The 21,960-nt window shown below is 42.7% G+C and overlaps 1 protein-coding gene across 1 annotated transcript in view; it reads left to right on the top strand.

The window, feature by feature from the left end:
- The first annotated feature begins 1,584 nt into the window (after positions 1–1,584).
- Positions 1,585–21,960, top strand: part of LOC116856505 (myosin-8) — a 29,090-nt gene continuing 8,714 nt past the window's right edge. The window contains exons 1-26 of the mRNA XM_032839930.1: positions 1,585–1,758; positions 3,354–3,593; positions 4,191–4,334; positions 4,420–4,576; positions 6,738–6,788; positions 6,821–6,972; positions 7,057–7,149; positions 7,278–7,341; positions 8,200–8,298; positions 8,388–8,491; positions 8,659–8,797; positions 9,977–10,095; positions 10,186–10,335; positions 11,450–11,620; positions 12,896–13,205; positions 13,314–13,381; positions 14,984–15,071; positions 15,154–15,271; positions 15,624–15,747; positions 15,844–15,980; positions 17,621–17,876; positions 20,495–20,737; positions 20,831–21,007; positions 21,089–21,234; positions 21,316–21,406; positions 21,483–21,872. Of these exons, the coding sequence (XP_032695821.1) occupies positions 3,384–3,593; positions 4,191–4,334; positions 4,420–4,576; positions 6,738–6,788; positions 6,821–6,972; positions 7,057–7,149; positions 7,278–7,341; positions 8,200–8,298; positions 8,388–8,491; positions 8,659–8,797; positions 9,977–10,095; positions 10,186–10,335; positions 11,450–11,620; positions 12,896–13,205; positions 13,314–13,381; positions 14,984–15,071; positions 15,154–15,271; positions 15,624–15,747; positions 15,844–15,980; positions 17,621–17,876; positions 20,495–20,737; positions 20,831–21,007; positions 21,089–21,234; positions 21,316–21,406; positions 21,483–21,872 (3,801 nt within the window). The 5' untranslated portion in view covers positions 1,585–1,758; positions 3,354–3,383. The remainder of the gene's footprint in view (positions 1,759–3,353; positions 3,594–4,190; positions 4,335–4,419; positions 4,577–6,737; positions 6,789–6,820; positions 6,973–7,056; positions 7,150–7,277; positions 7,342–8,199; positions 8,299–8,387; positions 8,492–8,658; positions 8,798–9,976; positions 10,096–10,185; positions 10,336–11,449; positions 11,621–12,895; positions 13,206–13,313; positions 13,382–14,983; positions 15,072–15,153; positions 15,272–15,623; positions 15,748–15,843; positions 15,981–17,620; positions 17,877–20,494; positions 20,738–20,830; positions 21,008–21,088; positions 21,235–21,315; positions 21,407–21,482; positions 21,873–21,960) is intronic.

Here is a 21,960-nt window from a genome sequence, read left to right as displayed (position 1 = left end):
CAAAACAAGATTGACTATGAGCTGATAATTAGTAATACTGGATGACAACTACAATGGGTTCATACACTATTTTCTCTATTTTTGTGTATGTTCTAAATTGTTGCTTATTTTGGTTAATGTATTAAGATGGAATATTATCTTAAGAATACAGAATGAAAAAAAAAAACCAAGTTGGTAAATATGTAAACTACGATACTTTCTCTAACATATTTTAAACATCTCGTTATGTATTTTCTATGGGCTAATCTCCTTAGGCCAATTTCATTAATTTATATTTTCCCAAATATAACTTAGTTAAGGGCACAGAAAAGGTCTGGAATATTACACACCAAACTGGTGTAACTGGTCACCTCTGGAGAGAAGGGAGCTACCTCCATTGTGAGTTCATCAAAGGGGAATTCTAGCCTCATGTCCAAGGCTTTAATTTTTCATGTAATTCAAATGCAAGAGATTACAGGACTACACATATTTATCAAAATTCATAGAAACAGAACCATTCTGTGTCCTGTCTGTGACAGTGGCTACAAGAATCCGTTCATGTGTAAAAACTAGAACCATGCAACAGAGAAAGGGAGTTTTACCGTCAAGGTCAAAAGTGTTTTAAATAGCACCAAAAAATCTCATACAATTGCCGACTAAAGAGTGAATTTTTTGCTGCATATAAATTAAACCCCAATGTACTGAAAAGGAAAGATCTTAATTTTAAAAAAAATCATAAAATACTCTATTTAAAAAGGGTGCCAATTATATCACTGATATGAAAATTACCTTCAATATAATTTTTAAGTAGATTACAGGACATATAGGTACTATAATCACATATATAGCATGATGCCACTTAGACATCTTTATCTTATCTGTGCATACTGGGATTATAGACAATTTTTCTCTCTGCTTAACTGTGGGGTTTTTTCCTGCAATGAAGGCATATGATTCTGTATTGAACTAATGCTCTTCAGTGTTGAGGGGGTGGGCACTGGGCCAATGGTGGGGGCGCAGAGGAGACTCTCCTCCCTCCTAGGCATTGCTGCCCAAGGCCAGACTCCAACGGTGAGCCTTGGAAGTGACCCAGGGGGATGAAGTGCAGGCCTCCTGTGGTAACAAATAAAGAGAAGAGGATACGGTCCGACAGCAATGTGTTGCTGAGAATCAGATCGCTGGGTTACCACAGGTATGTGTAGAAGAGTTTGCCAGCTCGAATATAGCTCATGGGAACAGACTCTGAGGCCCCACCAGGCACGGTCAAAGATTACCTTCCCAGCATACTAGAAAGCATTCTCTGCCGGCAGATTGGTCCCTGTCGAATTATTTATAGGAGATTGGTTCACATACTCAAAATGATATGAATACTTCTAATTATATCCAAACATACCAAATGTCAGTACAAATTATGCCAAGGGTCATGTTGCCAAATGCCCTCCCTAACAAAAGCGAGAGGCAGCAGCGTCAGCACACTCGTGCCTACATAAGCACGGGGGCCCCGCCTGCCGCATCTCCACCGAGAACCAGAGGTGAGTGATGGAGACCTTGGGACTGAAAGGACCCCCAGAGACAGGAAGAGCTGACCCGGTGGCCCACCTCTGGGCATGAAACTGTCCGTCCCCAGTCTGATTTTTATCTCCACAGAGCTGAGCTTTAGAGCAGGGCAATATAATTCTGTCACTGTTTTACCGGAATGTCAGAGCTTCGCTAATAAGAGACCTGTCGTTTTACAGTGTCAGCCACTTCTGAACCTGCAATTCATCTGGAACTCCCAAGGTAAGCCTCTGCTTTCTGGGCGTGTTGATGACACAGGGCATTCAGGCTAATGAAGAACGCTTAATTGGGAACAACTCTTAATTGTATACCATTTCCACATTCCTGCTCTTACCTGAGCAGCCGGGGCTTCCAAATGACTGCTTGTGCATGCTAGGAAAATGCGGCTCCAGGACGCCTTCTCCTCCACTCTCCCCTCACCTGAGTTCCAGGGTTGAAGGACCATTTGGGACAGACTGAATTCTGACAGACCTCCTGCAAAGCACTAACCCTTAGACATCTTATGGGTATCTTTTTAAACACCCTGGAAAAATCCTTTTAAAAAATGAAAAGACAAACATCTTGTGACAACCATAATGTTTTAGTTACTTTTGATGATTCACTGTTACTTGTTTCTTTAGAAAGTTTGATTAATGCTCATCTAAAAAGTCCGTGGTGTTACACCCACAGAGTGCTAAATACCGTGCCTTACTTAGGAGATGTCCTGGCCCTTCCCCAAGTAATTTACACCTGAAAGGAAAGGACAAACTCAACCAATCTAACATGCCAATCCTGCAGAAGCCTATCTATCCATCGGAGGACAATGGTTTACATGTGATGAACCCTTACATTTCTCTTTTCTTTTATTGATGGAAAGAACAGAAGCCTGGGGAATGTATGTGGGAAGAAGGGTCCTCTCTCTCATTTCTCTGTGGTTAGATCTGTTAACTGACAGTTGACATCTCTCATGCAAAAAAAGAAAGTGTCAAAAGAGATTGTGGAATTAGGCAACGCTAAGTCTCTTGGTAACAGGCCAAATGACAAAACCACACGGTATTAAGAATTTATTATATGGTTCTTTTAACAACCCACTGAGAGATTTAGTACTAAATATTAACATATACTAAATATTAAAAATAATCCAAGCCTTGGGGCACCTGAGTGGCCCAGTCGGTTAAGCGGCCAACTCCTGATTTCAGCTCAGGTCATGATCTCGGGGTGATGAGATCGAGCCCCGCATTGGGCTCTATGCTCAACAGGGAGTCTGCTTGAGATTCTCTCTTCCTCTGCTCCCCACCCCCAAATAAATAAATCTTTAAAAAAAATAATAACACGAGCCTTAAGAGGAAAAAAAATGGCCAATTAAAATGGTAAAGCAAGTTTTTGAAGCTTTGAAAATATCAAACTTGCTCTGCACAAGACAAAACTTCTCTCCTAACTATATGACAGTCCCAGTATATGGCAGGTGCAAACACCATGCTGAAGAAAAACTAGGGGTTAAAGAAAGGCAGCTGCTAGAGAACAATCCACCAGCTGTAGAGATTGTTATAGTGCAGACATTTAAACCTGCAAGGGTTCCACTGTAGGCACTTGGCCCCTGAGGATCAAGGTATGTGATCCCAGAAGGAAATCCGCAAATTACTAAGAATGAAGCCCTCCAGTCACAACCTCATGCCTGCCCAGTCCATTGGCCTGTGTGAGGAAACGGGTCAAGGACAGCCTGGGGGAGCACTGACAGCCCAAGCAATGAGGGTGCAACACCTCTTTCATGACACATCCTAGCTCACAGGTATAAATTCTGGTTGCTGTTTCTCTCTCTGCCCCATTTCCTTCCCAAGACAGAATCCTCTACTAAATAAACCACAGCCATGAGCGCGAGCTCGGATGCTGAGATGGCGGTTTTTGGCGAAGCTGCTCCCTTCCTCCGAAAATCAGAAAAGGAGCGCATCGAGGCCCAAAACAAACCCTTCGATGCTAAAACATCGGTGTTTGTCGCAGAGCCCAAAGCCTCCTATGTGAAGAGCACCATACAGAGCAAGGAAGGAGGGAAAGTAACTGTGAAGACAGAAGGTGGGGCAGTAAGTAAACACACCGGGAGAAAACACTCCCAGCTGTCTTCCTGCGTCTCCTCATTCAAGGTGAAGCTCTCCTTACTGGGAACCTCAGCCTCCTGCCACCACAGACACCCTCCTGATCCGTTATGGATGCCTGATTTAGATGGCTAAGGAGGTTCCCAGAAGTCACCTCGGGTCCCCCCTTCCCACCTATCCACAGGACTTCGACACACTGGAGTCAGCCGCCATCATATCCCTGAGCTCCCCACTTCCCACTCTAAACCCCAAGTTTGGAGGTTTAGAAACAGAAGCCAGCTTCTCCTGTCAGCAAAGTATTGTTATTTCCTGAGCTAAATAATGTATTAGTTTCCCCATTCCTTCTCCCCAGATTGGATGTGGGAGGAAAAACCATCTTTTAAAAAAGGTAGTATCCTAGTTCATCATAGGAGACAGATTTTCTTAGCATCAGACTCTCAAACAAATATACTTTCATCCCTTTATTTAAAGAATACTGAATAAATGAAAGACGTCAGTAATTATAGTTTTATAAGCAAAGCAAACAGACAAACCAACTCTGTGTCCCACCATTAATACAAAGTGGTCTTTCACTTTACTTGCCAGACTCTAACCGTCAGGGAGGACCAAGTCTTCCCCATGAACCCTCCGAAATACGACAAGATCGAGGACATGGCCATGATGACCCACCTGCACGAGCCTGGAGTGCTGTACAACCTCAAAGAGCGTTACGCAGCCTGGATGATCTATGTGAGTGCCCTTCAGCATATCTCTATTCTATCTATCTCTCTGGGTAAAGACAAGATCCACATGCCACATTTTCTGGTTTTCTCAGACCTACTCAGGCCTCTTCTGCGTCACCGTGAACCCCTACAAGTGGCTGCCGGTGTACAACCCCGAGGTGGTGGCCGCCTACAGAGGCAAGAAGCGCCAGGAGGCCCCGCCCCACATCTTCTCCATCTCGGACAATGCCTACCAATTCATGCTGACCGGTGAGTGGGTGACGCAGCTATTTATGTCCAGATACATGGAAAGAGAACCTTTAACAAACAGACTCTGTCTAGCCCTTGATTATAATAATACATCGCAGCCACATGGGGCTTTACCGTGTTCACGGAACTCCCAGAGCTAGTGTCATCCGCATTTCAGAGAGAGGAAAGGGCAACTGGCCGAGCTCACTGACCTGCCCAGCTAACCCATCCAGTAAGTGGGAGCCAGGCCGAAACAATCAGCAGACCTCCATAAACGCCATCTGCCACTTTCCCATAGGTTTTAATTTCTGATTTCGACAGGAGAAAAGTTCAAATCCATTATTTTAAAATAGGCACATCCACAGCAATCAAGGAAAACGGTTACCAGCTACAGCTGCAAAGTTTTGTGAATTCTTACCTCCATGGTTAAACGACACAGCAAATAGTGTGAGCCTTTGGGGTAGAAAGATCTACCACTTTCCTCCCAATGATTCTGAAGCATTTTCCTATTAGAATGGAAGAAAACAAAAATACCTCTTCCTCTGAAAATATTTTTGAAATCATATCAAAATCTGTTATTCCTGTCTTCTCAAAGCATAAACAAACAGATCTGATAGACATTACAGGCCCAAGTATAGCATCAAAACCTTTTATCTTCACACACCAAATGTACTGCCTTTGGAAATACTCCAAATTCCGGAGTTTCCTGTTGTTCCATAGGGTTTTGGAAACTGAGAGGGTTTGGTTCTTTTCTGGGTTTGGTTTGTTTTGCTGCACTTGTTTTTAAGCTGTGTGTTAAAGGAGAAGAGAGAAGAGAAAGGAATAAAATAGGAATCTTCCATTATAAATTGGCCAGCAATTCCATAAGGCTTTCATGCCAGGAAACTGTTCTTTCGTCGTCAGCAGAAGCTAGCTACCTTCCAGAAATGATCCACGGGCTGGCTCGTTTCAGAGGCTGTAATACTCAGCAGCTGCACTCACTCGGCTCTGTACACCACCACCCCTACACCAAGGTCTCCACTCCCCAACACTGGGGCTGCTCCAAGTTCAAGATCACTTACGGCTTGCAAATGTGATCTGCATATAAAACCATGCTAAACTGTGGCCTCTGACCTGGTTCATCTTATTTTAACTTTGCCAAAAGAGACTAGAACTTTGTTTTCTTATCAGTGCTCCCATGAGATGTGATAGGATCTTTCATAATTTTTCAGCTATTGGAAAAAAACCCATTTGAGTATGTTCTAAAATCTCCTTTTACTGCTCTGAATAAGTTCTCTGAAGTCTACATCCACATCAAAATAACATCCAGATTTGTATCTATTTCAATGATAGATTTTTAGGTTTGAGAATTCATTCAAACAGAATTGGAGATTTAACATATCAGATAATTGGTATAAATCCAAAAAACATCAGTCATATAACTGGTGAAGATGTCTGTTTTTATGATTTAGAAATGTACATGAAATTAAAAGGAACGTAAGACTAAATGAACACATTTACAATTCCAGATCCCTTCCCTATTTAGTGTTACCAGCACTCAAATTAGTCATGTCAAGAGCTGGGAGGAGGGCAAGTAGCAGAAAAATATATAAAGTTGAAGTCAAAAGACTTGAATATCTTTGACCTTAGTGAGCTACATAATTATTATTCAAAAAGTCACTGATTCCTCTGTAGGTCTCCTCTTCTTTATCTGTTTGTTAAATAAGAGTTGGCGTTGGTAATTTCTAAGATCCCTCATGAGTTCAAAATTCTATAATTCTTACTGAAGTACTGAGAGAGGAAATTATAGGATGCCTGAGATTTTCTTTAAAATAATCCAGGGACAATGGAATGGGAGTATAGAGGATATAAAATCAGCCAAATGATAATTGTCATAGCTGTATGATGGGAACATGGGGGGCTCCCTATGTTACTGTCTCTACTTGGTATGTGTTTGAAATTGATCATCACAAAGTCTTTAAAAATTAATAAGATATAAAAGGAAACAGATGATAGCCTGCCTGTCATTGTCACAAATTTTACTCCAAGTGCTCTCTGGGGACTAACCATAAAACCAAAATCATAGGTGACATCTTCAAAATGTTAAAAAAAACAAGCTGTGTTTGATCTAAACTGACTCATTAATCTTTATATTGAATTTTTTTTTCTTTTTTAACTGATGGTCTTGATTTCTCTTTCACAGATCGTGAGAACCAGTCCATCCTGATCACGTACGTGATTCTTCCCTTCTCTGGTTTTGATTGTCTTAGATATAGACAACTTGAGCTGTAATAATTCTGATCTCTTCTCTGGTCTCTGACAGCGGAGAATCTGGTGCAGGGAAGACTGTGAACACCAAGCGTGTCATCCAGTACTTTGCAACAATTGCAGTCACTGGGGAGAAGAAGAAGGAGGAACCTACCTCTGGCAAAATGCAGGTGGGTCTGCGGCCAGACTCTAGACTCTCAGGGCTCTTGGAAAGTCTGGAGCCCCAGAAGTAAGGACCGCTCTTGCCTTTGCAGGGGACCCTTGAAGATCAAATCATCAGTGCCAACCCCCTACTGGAGGCCTTTGGCAACGCCAAGACCGTGAGGAATGACAACTCCTCTCGCTTTGTAAGTCTTCTGGTCACAGAGGGATCTTCTCAGCCCTTCCATGCCAGAGAAAGCATGTTTGAATTATCATTTCAATTGCATCCTTCTGTGTGCTTCAACTTTTCCATACGAATCCTTCTCTTTTCAAGGGTAAATTCATTCGAATCCACTTTGGTACTACAGGGAAGCTGGCTTCTGCAGATATTGAAACATGTGAGTAACAGGACGACTAAAAATCCAAAGAGAAATGAGTGATTTCATATGCAGGATATTCAGAACACTTGGCATGTGCCAAGCCTGCTGCCAGTGTTGTCCATGAGCTAATGCCGGACTTATCCATAAACCCGCTGTTTGCTCTGTCAACCTCAGTGCAGACTGATGGTTCTGGAGCACATTCTGAAATTCCTGCCACAGAAACAACTCTGATATTCTTTCCAGGACAAACACTAGGACTACACCTGGATTCCTGCAAGTCACCTATAGGCTTACAGTACTTCTCTTCGTCTGAGCTTTGGCAGATACTTCTAAGTAATCACTCACCACAAAGTCTCAGGTGACATGAGGAAGGAGGAGATATTACAGATCGATTATAATCCAGAGGTCACAGGTCCCACATATTAAAAATTTATTTTTACTGGAGCAGACAGGCTTTTGTCTCTACTCTTAGATGGTGAGAAAATTGCACAGTTGCCTTATGTATTTGGAATTCTTGAGGATCAATCACCAGGCAGAAATCTCAACAAAGTCTAACATAATTCCCCTAGTTTTAGCAAAGACACTGAGGTTCATCTGGTATTTCAGCAGCACTGGGGCACTGGGGTGTCTCAGTCAGTTGAGCATCTAACTCTTGATTTTGGCTCATGTCATGATCTCAGGGTCCTAAGATCAAGAAGCCCTGCGCCAGGATCTGCACTGAGTGAGGAGCCTGCTTAAGATTCTCTCACTCCCTCTCCCTCTGCCCCTCCCCCTCCCTCTCTCCCTTCCCTCCCTCTCTCCTTCTCCCCCTTCTAAAAAATATATATTTCAGTTGTATTGATTTTTTTCTAATTTAATATATATTTCTATTTCCAGATCTTCTAGAAAAGTCTAGGGTTACTTTCCAGCTGAAGGCAGAAAGAAGCTATCATATTTTTTATCAGATCACTTCCAATAAGAAGCCAGATCTGATTGGTAAGGAAGAACTTAAATTCAGATAAACATTAATAGTTCTATTAACAATTTCTAATGCAAAATGTATACCCTCAACCGTATGTACCCAGAAATGCTCCTGATCACCACCAACCCATATGACTATGCCTTCGTCAGTCAAGGGGAGATCACAGTCCCCAGCATTGATGACCAAGAAGAGCTGATGGCCACAGATGTAAGTCACACATACACACACACTCTCACTCTCTCTCTCTGAAAAAAATTTCATTAAGTGCAGGAAGAGTCCACTGGAATTGTGGTTATTCTACAATACTGTATAAATTCTCCAAAATAAGTCAGTGTCTTCTGCGCTAACCTTTGTCCTGTCATTTCTCCTGGCAGAGCGCCATTGACATCCTGGGCTTCACTCCTGAAGAGAAAGTCTCCATCTACAAGCTCACGGGTGCCGTGATGCATTATGGGAACATGAAATTCAAGCAGAAGCAGCGTGAGGAGCAGGCCGAGCCGGATGGCACTGAAGGTACCAGATGAACCTTCTTCTGGGTCTGAATTAAAGATTATGGCAGGAAAAAAAGTCTATTCTAAACTCACATCTCTGTTACAGCTAAAATTCTGGAGGGCATGTACACATTTACACACACCACACACTTTCCTCCCCATCTTTCCTCCCTCATGTGTCCTAGCTTCATCATTTCTAAGCAGCCCAGATAAGTGAAAATGAACCCTAACAGGTACTTAGAAAGACATATCTAAAAAGCACAACTGGGGCCAGATCATGAGAGAAAGGAAGAGACAGCACAGTGTTCCTGCTCTAAGGCAACGGTGGCCATGTACGTGAGACAAATTGGCATATTAGCCTACTTCAGCACTGGCTGGCCCACTAGTGCCTAGGGGAGACAGGATCTGCCTGACAGAGCAGGGGGCAAAGGACATCCCTAGACATCTGTGCACATGTGTGCTGTCTATATATAAACCTGCAGGCACTCTAGGCAGTCAGATAAACAAAGAACTGAAAAAGAAAAATCATGTGTTCCATGTGTGGAACATAAAGGACCTACCAAGGAAACTAAAAAGTTATCTGCTCCTTGAAGCCTTTCTGAAACCCTCCTCCCCCAGCTTGATACAATCTCTCCCTCCTCTAAACTTGTCAGCAGTTTCTGTGGTACTGGACCTGTGGCATTTATGTTACAGTCCTTGGCAGAATTTCAGAAAGAGACTCCGAAGAGGGGACATAGTGAAATTTAATACCCACATCTTCAGATAATGAAACTGAAAAAGTGGATTTAAACTGGTCGGACCAAAACTGAAATCAGGATCCAAATATTGTTCCTTTTATCTCTCCCTAACAGCAAATATTAAGATGTATTTATCTCTTGCCTCCTACCACACCTAATGTGTCTGCCTTAAGAGCAGGCCCTATGGCTCTTGCCTTACATAAAGTGTTGCCATATACACTGGACATATGTTAACTGTTGATGAATTTCTCAAAAGCTGCTTGCAATAAATCCCCAAAGACCAATGTAGCTGACTATTTATTAGCAAGCATGTGCTCTGACGTACAGGGAACCTCATCTGACCTTCTACAGAATTACTCAAAACTTTTTATTTAAATAATAAAGAAAATGGGTTGGAGAAAAATAGAAAACTGGGTTAAAGGGGATATCCACCATTAAACGTTTCTTGAATTTTGTGTCTGCAGTTGCTGACAAGGCAGCCTATCTCCAGAGCCTGAACTCTGCTGACCTGCTCAAAGCCCTCTGCTACCCCAGGGTCAAGGTGGGCAACGAGTACGTCACCAAAGGCCAGACTGTGCAGCAGGTGAGTGTGTGACCTCAGTGAATGATACCCGTCCCAGGCCTTCACAACATGCCTTCAGTAGCGCCAACAATCACTACTCTGTCCACAAAGGTGTACAACGCCGTGGGCGCTCTGGCCAAGGCCGTCTACGAGAAGATGTTCCTGTGGATGGTCACCCGCATCAACCAGCAGCTGGACACCAAGCAGCCCAGGCAGTACTTCATCGGGGTCTTGGACATCGCCGGCTTTGAGATCTTTGATGTGAGTTGTCTTCATATTAACAAAAAAGTGAGAGAAAAATACCGTGGGCTCTGATACACTAGGCATTCCTGTATATTTATGGTGTCCACACTGCTTCCGCCATCAGCACCCAGGACAGGAGTGACCTCCCACACAGCTAGGCAGTAACAGAAATGTAATGACAACCATCACTGGCATTTGTGGAGGAGTGAGGGTATTTCTGGACTCCACTAAGCACTTTAAGATGCTCATTTAATGATCCCTCATTTAATCTTCCAAACAACCCATGAAAAGATAATGAATATTACTACGAATTACATGTGGAAAAACAAGAGCCACAGGGAAATGAAAACCCTTGCTACAGATCCCACAGCCCTTTAAGGCAAAGCCAGGACAAGAGCCCAGACATGTAGATAGAGCATCTCTGGTAGAGGAGGAAGCGCACTGGTCATAGTCTCTCCTGTCCCAGGCTCATCGGACATGCACTATTTCACCTCCAGGGCATCCGCTGTAGCATGTGTAAAAGGCGGGTGTAAATTAGTACGAAGACTCCTTCAGGTCATCAGGTCCCTACTCTGACAGACCCGGCAAGAGGAATAGCGTCTAGACGTTTGAGATGGAGAGGAGAAAAACTTGCCTATTATTCCGCTTTGTACATCCACTAAAAGGTTGCAGCATAAGCTTTCCTTATTCTGTGACAGACAAGAGTGAAAATGAGAACTTTATCCTGAATTGGAGAGTGGGATGGTAAAAGAAGTGAGTTTTTCCAATAAATTGCCTTCACCCTTAAAACCAAACCATATCTCATGGGACCATGGTTGTACTTTCAAGGTATGCTTTTGCTATGCAAGCTTACAGCTGTGAAGAGGTCGATTCTACCAGAAGTCTTGCTGTATAATTGACACCTGTGCCTTTAAATAATGCCCAGAATTCACAATAAAGGCTCATGTCAAAAAAAATCATCATTTTTTTCCCTTGGGACCTCTGAAAGAACAACAATTAGTTTAAATTCTATTTCTTTACTGGATTCCACACTTTTTTCACTAAAAGAATTTTTTAGTTTTTCAATAAAAGAATTTTTCAGAATTTTACTCCTAAAAAATCCATTTAATGTTGAAAATTTTGTTTTATTTAGTTCAACAGCCTGGAGCAGCTGTGCATCAACTTCACCAACGAGAAGCTGCAACAGTTCTTCAACCACCACATGTTCGTGCTGGAGCAGGAGGAGTACAAGAAGGAGGGCATCGAGTGGACCTTCATCGACTTCGGGATGGACCTGGCTGCCTGCATCGAGCTCATCGAGAAGGTCTGTTTGACTTTCTTCATGTTTTGTTAAGTAGGCTCCATGCCCAACATGCAGCCCAACTCGGGGCTTGAACTTACAATCCTGAGATCAAAACCTGAGCTGAAATCAAGAGTTGGACATTTAACTGACTGAGCCACCCCAGCACCTTGCTCTGTTTGACTTCTAAAGGAAAGACAGAGTGCAAGGATAACTTTCCCAAGTGTATGAAGCAATTCTAGAAAGTATCACGGTGATCTTACATAGATGGCTATCAGAACAAATAGAATTTTTGTTTAGAACTAACTTCCTCTTTTCAACTTCTGCATATGAAGGATCAGAGTGGCAGCAGACACCTGAGTGGCTCAGCGATTAAGCGTCTGCCTTCAGCTCAGGTCATGATCCCAGGGTCCTGGGATCGAGCCCCACATCTGGCTCCTTGCTCAGCTGAAAGCCCGCTTCTTCCCCTACCTCTGCCTGCCCGTGTGCTTGCTCTCTCTCTCTGACAAATAAGTAGATAAAATCTTTAAAAAAAGAAGAAGAGGAAGAAGGAGGAGGAGGAGGAGGATCAGCATGTTTAGTTTCATTCTGTTCTAACCAGTTTTGTCCTAACAGCAACTCAAACCTGATTTTAAAGCAGCTCTGAAAACTCAATTGAGATGATCAGCTCCACCAGCAGAACTACCTCACTAGCTCTGAATCTATCTCCATCGCAATCAAAGACATCAGCAACATAAATAAATATCATTTCTAGGTAAAAATTAGTACACATGTAACTCAGCGAGAACCTCTATGAAAGATAATCTGTTTGGAAGTCAAGAAGTCTAAGTGCTTATAGTTTTCCATAATCCAAAAGGGATTAAATAAAGAAAATGTCTTAAATAAGGTTTGGATTATTTATATTATTCAACTACTGCATATAAAGTAAACATCACTCTAAGTCAGTAAATCCCTTTCGTAATAAAATAAAAGTGACAGTAGATTAATGCATTAAATAGGCAAAAAGTGTGATAACACAGAACATTTTAACAAGATGCCCATACATGCTATACTGACTGACATTTGGAGTTTGTATTCTGCTATTCTTTTACCTGAAAGTGTGCTATGGATTGAATATGACAAGGAATGGTGGGAAAGCCACTCCAATGATAACAAAAGGATTTCTTTGTAGGCTATGACCTGGTTTATTTTATATATTTACTTATTTGGCAGTTCTGATAATTCAATCTTATACAGCCACCAGGTCTGCATCTTTTGGGAAAGGTACATTGACACTAATGTCCACCTTTCTGAATTCAGCCACTGGGCATCTTCTCCATCCTAGAAGAGGAGTGCATGTTCCCCAAGGCCACAGACACCTCCTTCAAGAACAAGTTGTATGACCAGCACCTGGGCAAGTCGGCCAACTTCCAGAAGCCCAAGGTTGTTAAAGGCAAGGCCGAGGCCCACTTCTCTCTGATCCACTATGCCGGCACTGTGGACTACAACATTGGTGGCTGGCTTGACAAGAACAAGGACCCTCTGAATGACACTGTGGTTGGGCTGTACCAGAAGTCCGCGATGAAGACTCTGGCCAGTCTCTTTTCCACCTATGCAAGTGCTGAAGCAGGTACTTTCTGTGCTTAAACTAAATCAAGCCCATTCCCACCAAATGTCAACATAACATTCTAGCCTCTAGGATTCTGCTCTAATTGACAGGTTGTTCTTTCTACCTCAGATAGTGGCGCAAAGAAAGGTGCTAAGAAGAAGGGTTCTTCATTCCAGACGGTGTCAGCCCTTTTCAGGGTAAAGTACAAATTTCACCCAAAAACTCTATTCAGTTTCTATAAATTATCATAATTACAGGGTTTAGAATAAATCAGGAGAGAGTGGAATGTTCAAATACTCACTCTTATCATGGTAGAACCAAGCAATACTTCTCTTACAGGGCCAGATGCTCTACCCATTATTCTTCATTACGATCATCTAATGTGTTCAGTAATGCCGAAACAGCCTTAGCAGCTTTCATATTATGTAATCAGGCTGATTTTTAAAGAAGCATAGCTGAACTTCAAAGCTGTACCCAAGGAAAGCTGTTATCTTTATTCTACTAATGTTGGCCTTCGAGAACGTTCCTGAGTTCTTTGACAATGAACCAGAGACACGCTCTTTAGCACATCCTTCCCCCAACATACATCTTTGTCCTCTGACGTGGATTTAATTTTTTATAATGGCAGAAAATCCTCTAAAACCAAGACTAATGATTTGTTTGGATGATTAAGCTAAAAAATATCTCTTAAGATTAAAATAACAAATAATTTTACTACAAATAATGTGATTTTGTCAGATAGCTTAACAACTAACTCTTCCAAAGGGAAATGTGTGAAATGTCTGGACCATGGCTACTTTGTCAGAATCTGCACAGCTAAATCTCATTCCTTTTAAAACTGAAGACTATAACCCATGACTAGAACAGGAAGACTGGCCAGTTCTTTTTCTTTTTCACTACCAATTTGCCTTATCTCACCAAGTAGGCTCTTGCTTCATAAACTTATCCTTGCACATGTCTTCAAGAAGAGAAGCCCACAGTACTTATTTTGTTTCCTAATAGTTAACTGGTATATGAAAGAAGAAAAAAGCAACTGTGCCTTCTCAAAGACTATACCTAAGAAATATTGAGAAATATTTACATGTGAGTTTTCTATAGTTGAGTAAGACATCATCATCAGTCATAAGCAATTACTTTATTTTTGAAATAACATCCCCTAGATGCTTCAGGCTGTGGATCATTCCCAGGCACCCAAGAACCACCCATGCAAGATTATACAGTCTCGTGATTTTAGACTCATCAAAAAAAAAAAATTTACAAACAAGAAGTCACAGGTTCCATGGAGAATAATAACCTCAAGGAAGGAACGGCAAAGGTGGGACAAGGGCTAGCTTAGATTCCCAGTGTCAACTACAACTGTGAAAATTACTAGCATTGAGATAGATGAAAGAGGATTTAGAGGTAATCTCAACTCTTTTCAGATTAAGGTCCAGAAAGACAAGTGGGATTTTACAGTCAAGCAGCTCATCAGCAGCAGAATGAGACCACAGATTCTGTCTTCTGATTCCCAGATGAGAGCAATTCCTATGCATCAAGGCTATGGGATTTGCAGTTTGTTTAGAGAATAGATCCTAACTGTTATAAATGAATACCCTGGAGACCTGCATTTCTTCCCAGCACTTGGCCTTGTGACTAACTGGCAGTCTAGAACTCCGAAGACCTTAAAAACACAGAGCAGTTGAAGCCTCAGAGGCTTATACCTCACAGTTAAGGGACTGCCTAGGTTCACTCCAAATAATTACAAAAAAGCAATCTGAAATCAAACTTTCTCATCAAGTTCCTTCTGACTGGCTTTCTAGGAAAATCTAAATAAGCTGATGACCAATCTGAGGAGCACTCACCCCCACTTTGTACGCTGCATCATCCCCAATGAAACCAAGACTCCAGGTAAGACCCACCCGTTGCCTGAACAAGCTCCAGGATGCTTGCTTTAGACCATGAAATGAGGCATGTGTGCTCTTCCTCTCAGGGGCCATGGAGCATGAACTTGTCCTGCACCAGCTGCGGTGTAACGGGGTGCTGGAAGGGATCCGCATCTGCAGGAAGGGGTTCCCAAGCAGGATCCTTTATGGGGATTTTAAACAAAGGCCAGTGTCTCTTTGTTGTATTTCACTAAATGCTGTGAACATTCTATCATCTTAATTGCTGTCTTCTGTTCATTGTATTTCATGTGCCCTGCTTAGTAAATGCTATAAAATTAAGAAGTCAGGTAATATAGTCTTCTGGCAATAGGACAGGATGACAGTTCGAAGAGGTGATATTTTTTATAAATAGGAAGGACACATGCATTAAACTACAGAAAAATCACACTGTGTTACTATCTGCACCTGAAGGACAGCTGGATTTTCTTTTACTTTTTCTCTCAGATTTTTGGGGTCATTTGGTTGCCCCATATAATCATACCTCGCTAATCATTCTTTCCTTTGTTTGACTGAACAGATACAAAGTTTTAAATGCAAGCGCTATTCCAGAAGGACAGTTCATCGACAGCAAGAAGGCTTCGGAGAAACTTCTTGCCTCTATTGATATTGACCACACCCAGTACAAATTTGGACATACCAAGGTATATCTGTCATTTATTCCTTCCTGCTCCATGCCTTTCTTCTATTTCTGTGTCTCCTGTACCATGGGGAAGACTCGGGATTCTCCTTTTTTCCAGGTTTTCTTCAAAGCTGGACTTCTGGGTCTTCTGGAAGAAATGAGAGATGAAAAGTTGGCCCAGATTATAACAAGAACTCAGGCCGTCTGCAGGGGATTCCTAATGAGGGTCGAGTATCAGAAGATGTTGCAAAGGAGGTAACAACAGTGCAGATTATCTGCATTGTAAAGTCCCTATGGGACTATCACCCAGCCTTTCTCATTTATTAACTTTCATTTTGTGGCAAATACATGCTTTTCACACGATTAGAACATACTGCTAAGACATATCCGCCTTCTCTTGAGCCCTCACACTTGGACTCCCTCCAGCTTCTCCCTATCTACCTCACACAGAGCTGCCAGAATAATGTGTAATAAGCACGGTTTCCAACATGCGTATCTCAGTCTGTGGCCCCCTGGCCCCCCATGACAAATCCAGTTGCCTTGCGTGGCTGTCAAGGCCCTCTGTATTCCCCAGGACGTCCGTCATTCCCAACCACACAGCCTTTTCCAGCCAGGCTGAGTAATTTGCTTATCTCCTGTTTTCCTGTTTGCCCCAGCCCTTCCCCTTCATCCTAATTTACTTATTTACCAATCCAGAACTTGCCTCTGTCCTTTCTCCAGTGAGACTTATCCAGCTCTGTCTATCCAGCACCGATGCACTCCCTGCCCCCTCCTACCCCCACCACACTCACTGCGTTCATTTTGCTCCTCCCCTGCTTACTTGGACTGGTATTTTAAGTGTTCCCAAGTCCTTCCCACGTGTCTACATTGTGGTTTGTGTCATGGTATTTGCCTTCTCAGAGTCATGGTTCTTGTAATTTGGACCTATACAGAAAGTGAATTTTCATTTTAATAAGCTTGAAGAGGTATACAGCAAAGCTTACTAGTCTAGTGCTACAGTTTGCAGAAGGGACATCTTTTATTACTATTTAAAAATTGTACTTAGATAAAACAAATTTGGGTGCTCAATGCATGCTAAATCACCTATAGATATTAACAATCTAATTAAGGAAATAAGAATGAGGCATTTGAAAGAATCTGAGGAAAGCCAGTACATTATCTAAAAAAGCTAACAAAAGTTATGAGTGGATAATTCAGTGGTAATCAAAATAAGAGGAAAGGCTTCAAGAAAGATGTGCTAAATCCTAAACTCTTCAGGCAGGGCATCCCAGCGTCCGGTGTCATCTCACAGCTTACTCTGCAGGCCAACAGCCTGGCAGCACAACCAACTCACAAATGCCATGTCCACTCCCAAATCACCAATACTGCAGTATCTCAAAGGATCTTAAACTGGTATGTGTTTCTCATATGTGCGAAGTATTCCCGCTCTACAGTCTGCTCCTTTGCTAGTGTGGTAAGGGTCTTGAGAACACAGAACTGTTCAATATGAGCCATATACTTTAGCAAACTGGTTACACTGGGCACTACGATGAGTGTCTGTGTCTGTATAAAGCCCGCATGGAACAGACACAAAATCTGCTGCATCATTTACACCTGGGGCTCACCACAGGGGGAACCTGTGAGTAAAATAAAAACTGACAACAGTAACACTGGCCCCGATGACCTGATCGACACTGATATTTTTTTTTTTAAGATTTTATTTATTTGACAGACAGAGATCACAAGTAGACAGAGAGGCAGGCAGAGGGAGAGAGGGAAGCAGGCTCCCCACCGAGCAGAGAGCCCGATGCGGGACTCGATCCCAGGACCCTAAGATCATGACCTGAGCCGAAGGCAGAGGCTTAACCCACTGAGCCACCCAGGCGCCCTCGACACTGATTTTTACATCATTTCAGAGAAGCCCTTTTCTGCATCCAGTACAACGTCCGCGCCTTCATGAACGTCAAGCACTGGCCCTGGATGAAGCTCTTCTTCAGGATCAAGCCACTCCTCAAGAGCGCGGAGACCGAGAAGGAGATGGCCACCATGAAGGAAGAGTTTCAGAAAACCAAAGACGAGCTCGCCAGGTCAGAGACCAAAAGGAAGGAACTGGAGGAAAAAATGGTCACTCTCTTAAAAGAGAAAAATGACCTGCAGCTCCAGGTCCAGTCTGTGAGTATTCTGTATTCTTTTTTTTTTTTTTTTAATTCATTTGACAGAGAGATCACAAGTAGGCAGAGAGGCAGGCAGAGAGAGGAGGAAGCAGGCTCACTGCTGAGCAGAGAGCCCGATGCGGGGCTCGATCCCAGGACCCTGAGATCATGACCTGAGCTGAAGGCAGAGGCTTAACCCACTGAGCCATCCAGGCGCCCCGAGTATTCTGTATTCTGAATGCAACATGTTACTGCAGCGTTTCTGGAAGGCATACCTACTTCAGATTTACAAACAGCCTTGTCTTGGAAAAGAAACATCTCAAGTTACTCTTTTAGGTGTTTCACTTACCTTTCAGTAGGCCTATGAGGAAGATATGCACAATGACTTCCACATTACAAATGGGAAAGGGAGGACTAAAGACCATTCAATAGATCACAAATCTAGCAGCCACGAAGGCTTTTAAGGGCAAGGACCCAGCCTGCAGTCAGACAGCTTACCCATTTGCCTGGCGTGCTTCATCCCAGCCTTACGAGGATCGTCCTGTTCTCCAAATGCAAGTCTGAAACTGTACTGAAATTAAAAAAAGGCCATTATTCTTTTTTTAAATTCAAGTAGCCGATATACCGTACCTCATTAGTTTCAGAAGCAGAAACTTCTGGTTCATCAGTTGCATACAACACCAGTGCTCATCATCACATTATGTGCCCCCCTTAAGGCCCGTCACCCAGTTACCCCATTCCTCCACTCCTCTCCCCTCCAGCAACCATCAGTTTGTTTTCTTATACATAAGAGTCTCTCATGGTTTGTCTCCCTCTCTGATTTCTTCCCATTCAGTTTTCCCTCCCTTCCCCTATGATACTCTATGCTGTTTTTTATATTCCACATATGAGTGAAACCATATGGTAACAGTCTTTCTCTGACTAACTTATTTCACTCAGCATAATACCCTTCAGTTCCAACCACATCAGTGTCAATGGTAAGATTCATCCTTTCTAATGGCTGAGTAATATCCCATTGTATATACAAACCACATCTTCTTTATCCATTCATCTGTCAAATGGACATCTCAGCTCTTGCCTGTTTGGCTACTGTGAACATTGTTGCTATAAACACTGGGGTGCAGGTGCCCCTTATTCTTATTTCTCTCCATCCCTAACCCCTGAGATTTAGCTCAATAAATCTGCCTGCAGTTACATGAACTGAGCAACCAGAGTATGAGGTAGAGCCAATTTCCCTCTGTGAGCCCTCCTCTGACAGACATCCCAAGCTCTTAAAGCTTCTGTTTACTAGCTCAGGAAGAAGTTGTAATCAGGGTGGGGGACAGACTGGACCAGTACTCTGGCCAAGCACAACCTCTCATTTGCATGGTCCAAAAGCCACCACTGTCATGAAAAAAACCTGTGAAAAGGATAGTTTCCCTAAAATCTGAAAGCTATTTTCAACTTTCCCTTCTGATACCTTCACTTACATGAAGGTTACATTTTCCCAAAACACGCAACCAACAGCTGCTTCAGCCTAGCGTCTCTTCACAGTTCTTGTCATCAGTCAGTGAATAAACACTTACCAAATACATCACTATTAAAAATAAGAGCAAAGGACCCCTGGGACGTCCGCATTGTCATTCATTTAAGCATTTAAAAAACATAACCTATGAACAAAACAAACACTGAGTGAGAAGTTAAAGAAATTCCCCATGCAAGAGTAATCTAATAAGGCTGAGCTGATTTGTATTTGAATTCCTCAGTCACTCATAAAAACTGTTCGGGGCTATGTAATGCCTCAAAATTACACATTCTTGTATATTCTAAAATTCATGTTGAGACTAACAGGTGATCCTTAAAGTACAAATGAAAACTATGGACATTTACAGCACTGCTGTGGACTATCAGGAAGGTTGTGAGTGTATCAACAAACAGTTCATGGAAATGTATTCACAGGCATAAATTTATTTAAATTCTTTTTCTTTTCCTTTTTAAATTCAGCCAAACAACTAGTTTTTTAAGCTGAATAGGGAATGAGCAAAATCAAATTTAACCAACCTAAGTCAAAATCTTTGGGGGCACCTGGATGACTTTGTCAGTTAAGCGTCTGCCTTTGGCTCAAGTCATGATCCCAGGGTCCTGAGATCAAATCCCACATCAGGCTCCCTCTCGGTGGGGAGCTTGCTTCTCTTTCTACCTGCCACTCCCCATGCTTGTGCGCTCTGATAAATAAATAAATAAATAAATAAATTCTTTTAAAAAAATCTTTTGATATCACACCTGAAATGTTCCCAATGATCATTTATTCCCACCCTCTCAGCTACATATCAGAAAACTAAAGATAAAGGAATGAAGTAATTTGCCCATGTTCATCCATATGGAGACAATACTGAAACAAGACCTCAGGCTTCCCATGGCCTATCATTCTCCTAGACACTTCAATCCAGTCATTTTTCAAATTAATTTGCTTCTAAGTCTATAGTCTTGCTTTTAATTAGCTCCATTTCTCCAGGCCATGTAATAATGTTCAATTAAGTTTAATATATATTCATACCGAAAAAGGCACAAAAAATCAGCAAACACTACTATTTTGTGCAAAGAACAAGTTCAAAACCGTAACAAGCTCTCTAATGACCTTAACGAACCTCTCCATAGGAAGCTGATGCCTTGGCTGATGCAGAGGAAAGGTGTGAGCAACTGATCAAAAACAAAATCCAGCTGGAGGCCAAGATCAAGGAGGTGACTGAGAGAGCAGAGGATGAGGAGGAGATCAACGCCGAGCTGACGGCCAAGAAGAGGAAACTGGAGGATGAGTGTTCAGAGCTCAAGAAAGACATTGACGACCTTGAGCTGACCCTGGCCAAGGTTGAAAAGGAGAAGCACGCCACAGAGAACAAAGTATGCGTCATATTCTGTTCTACCATACAGACGTTCTGCCACCCTACCAACATGCTTTAGCACAGCTATCATTTCTCTTTTTAATTTTTTAAGGTGAAAAACCTCACAGAAGAGATGGCAGGTCTGGACGAAACCATCGCAAAGCTGACCAAGGAGAAGAAAGCCCTCCAAGAGGCCCACCAGCAGACCCTGGATGACCTGCAGGCAGAAGAGGACAAAGTCAACACCCTGACCAAGGCTAAAGCCAAGCTAGAGCAGCAAGTGGATGATGTAAGTGTGTTTTTGATATCCATCTAAAGGATTTCTTTAAAAAACATTTTCAATGTTTAACGTATTTTCCTTTCTCATTAGCTTGAAGGGTCTCTAGAGCAAGAAAAGAAACTTCGAATGGATCTAGAAAGAGCAAAGAGGAAACTGGAGGGAGACCTAAAATTGGCCCAAGAATCCACAATGGATATAGAAAATGACAAGCAGCAACTTGATGAGAAACTCAAAAAGTAGGAACTCCAGAAAAAAATTCCATGTGATATCATCTTTCAATTCATGAGTAGTAATATGTCTTGGTCTTCCGTCTACAGGAAAGAATTTGAAATCAGCAATCTGCTAAGCAAAATTGAAGATGAACAGGCAGTAGAAGTTCAACTACAGAAGAAGATCAAAGAGCTGCAGGTGAACCATCTCACAAAAACCCCAAAAACGCTGAGACTGAGATGAGTTTATGTTAATGTTGATGTGTCACCCCCAGGCCCGCATCGAGGAGCTGGAGGAGGAAATCGAGGCAGAGCGGGCCTCCCGGGCCAAAGCAGAGAAGCAGCGCTCTGACCTTTCCCGGGAACTGGAGGAGATCAGCGAGCGCCTGGAGGAAGCCGGCGGGGCCACTTCTGCCCAGGTCGAGATGAACAAGAAGCGCGAGGCCGAGTTCCAGAAGATGCGCCGGGACCTGGAAGAGGCCACCCTGCAGCACGAAGCCACGGCGGCCACCCTGAGGAAGAAGCATGCGGACAGCATGGCCGAGCTCGGGGAGCAGGTTGACAACCTGCAGAGGGTGAAGCAGAAGCTGGAGAAGGAGAAGAGCGAGATGAAGATGGAGATCGATGACCTCGCCAGTAACGCAGAGGCCATTTCCAAAGCCAAGGTACCCCAAACCATCTCTACCTGATGGTAATTAATAACCTGACAGAATACTCATTGTTCTGTCACTAAACATTGTTTGCTGGCAGTTT

Source organism: Lontra canadensis, unplaced genomic scaffold (assembly GCF_010015895.1).
Source record: "Lontra canadensis isolate GAN:19392208 unplaced genomic scaffold, GSC_riverotter_1.0 scaffold110, whole genome shotgun sequence".
Taxonomy (NCBI): domain Eukaryota; kingdom Metazoa; phylum Chordata; class Mammalia; order Carnivora; family Mustelidae; genus Lontra; species Lontra canadensis.
Note: the sequence above shows the minus strand (reverse complement) of the source record. Positions and strands in the feature narration are given on the sequence as shown.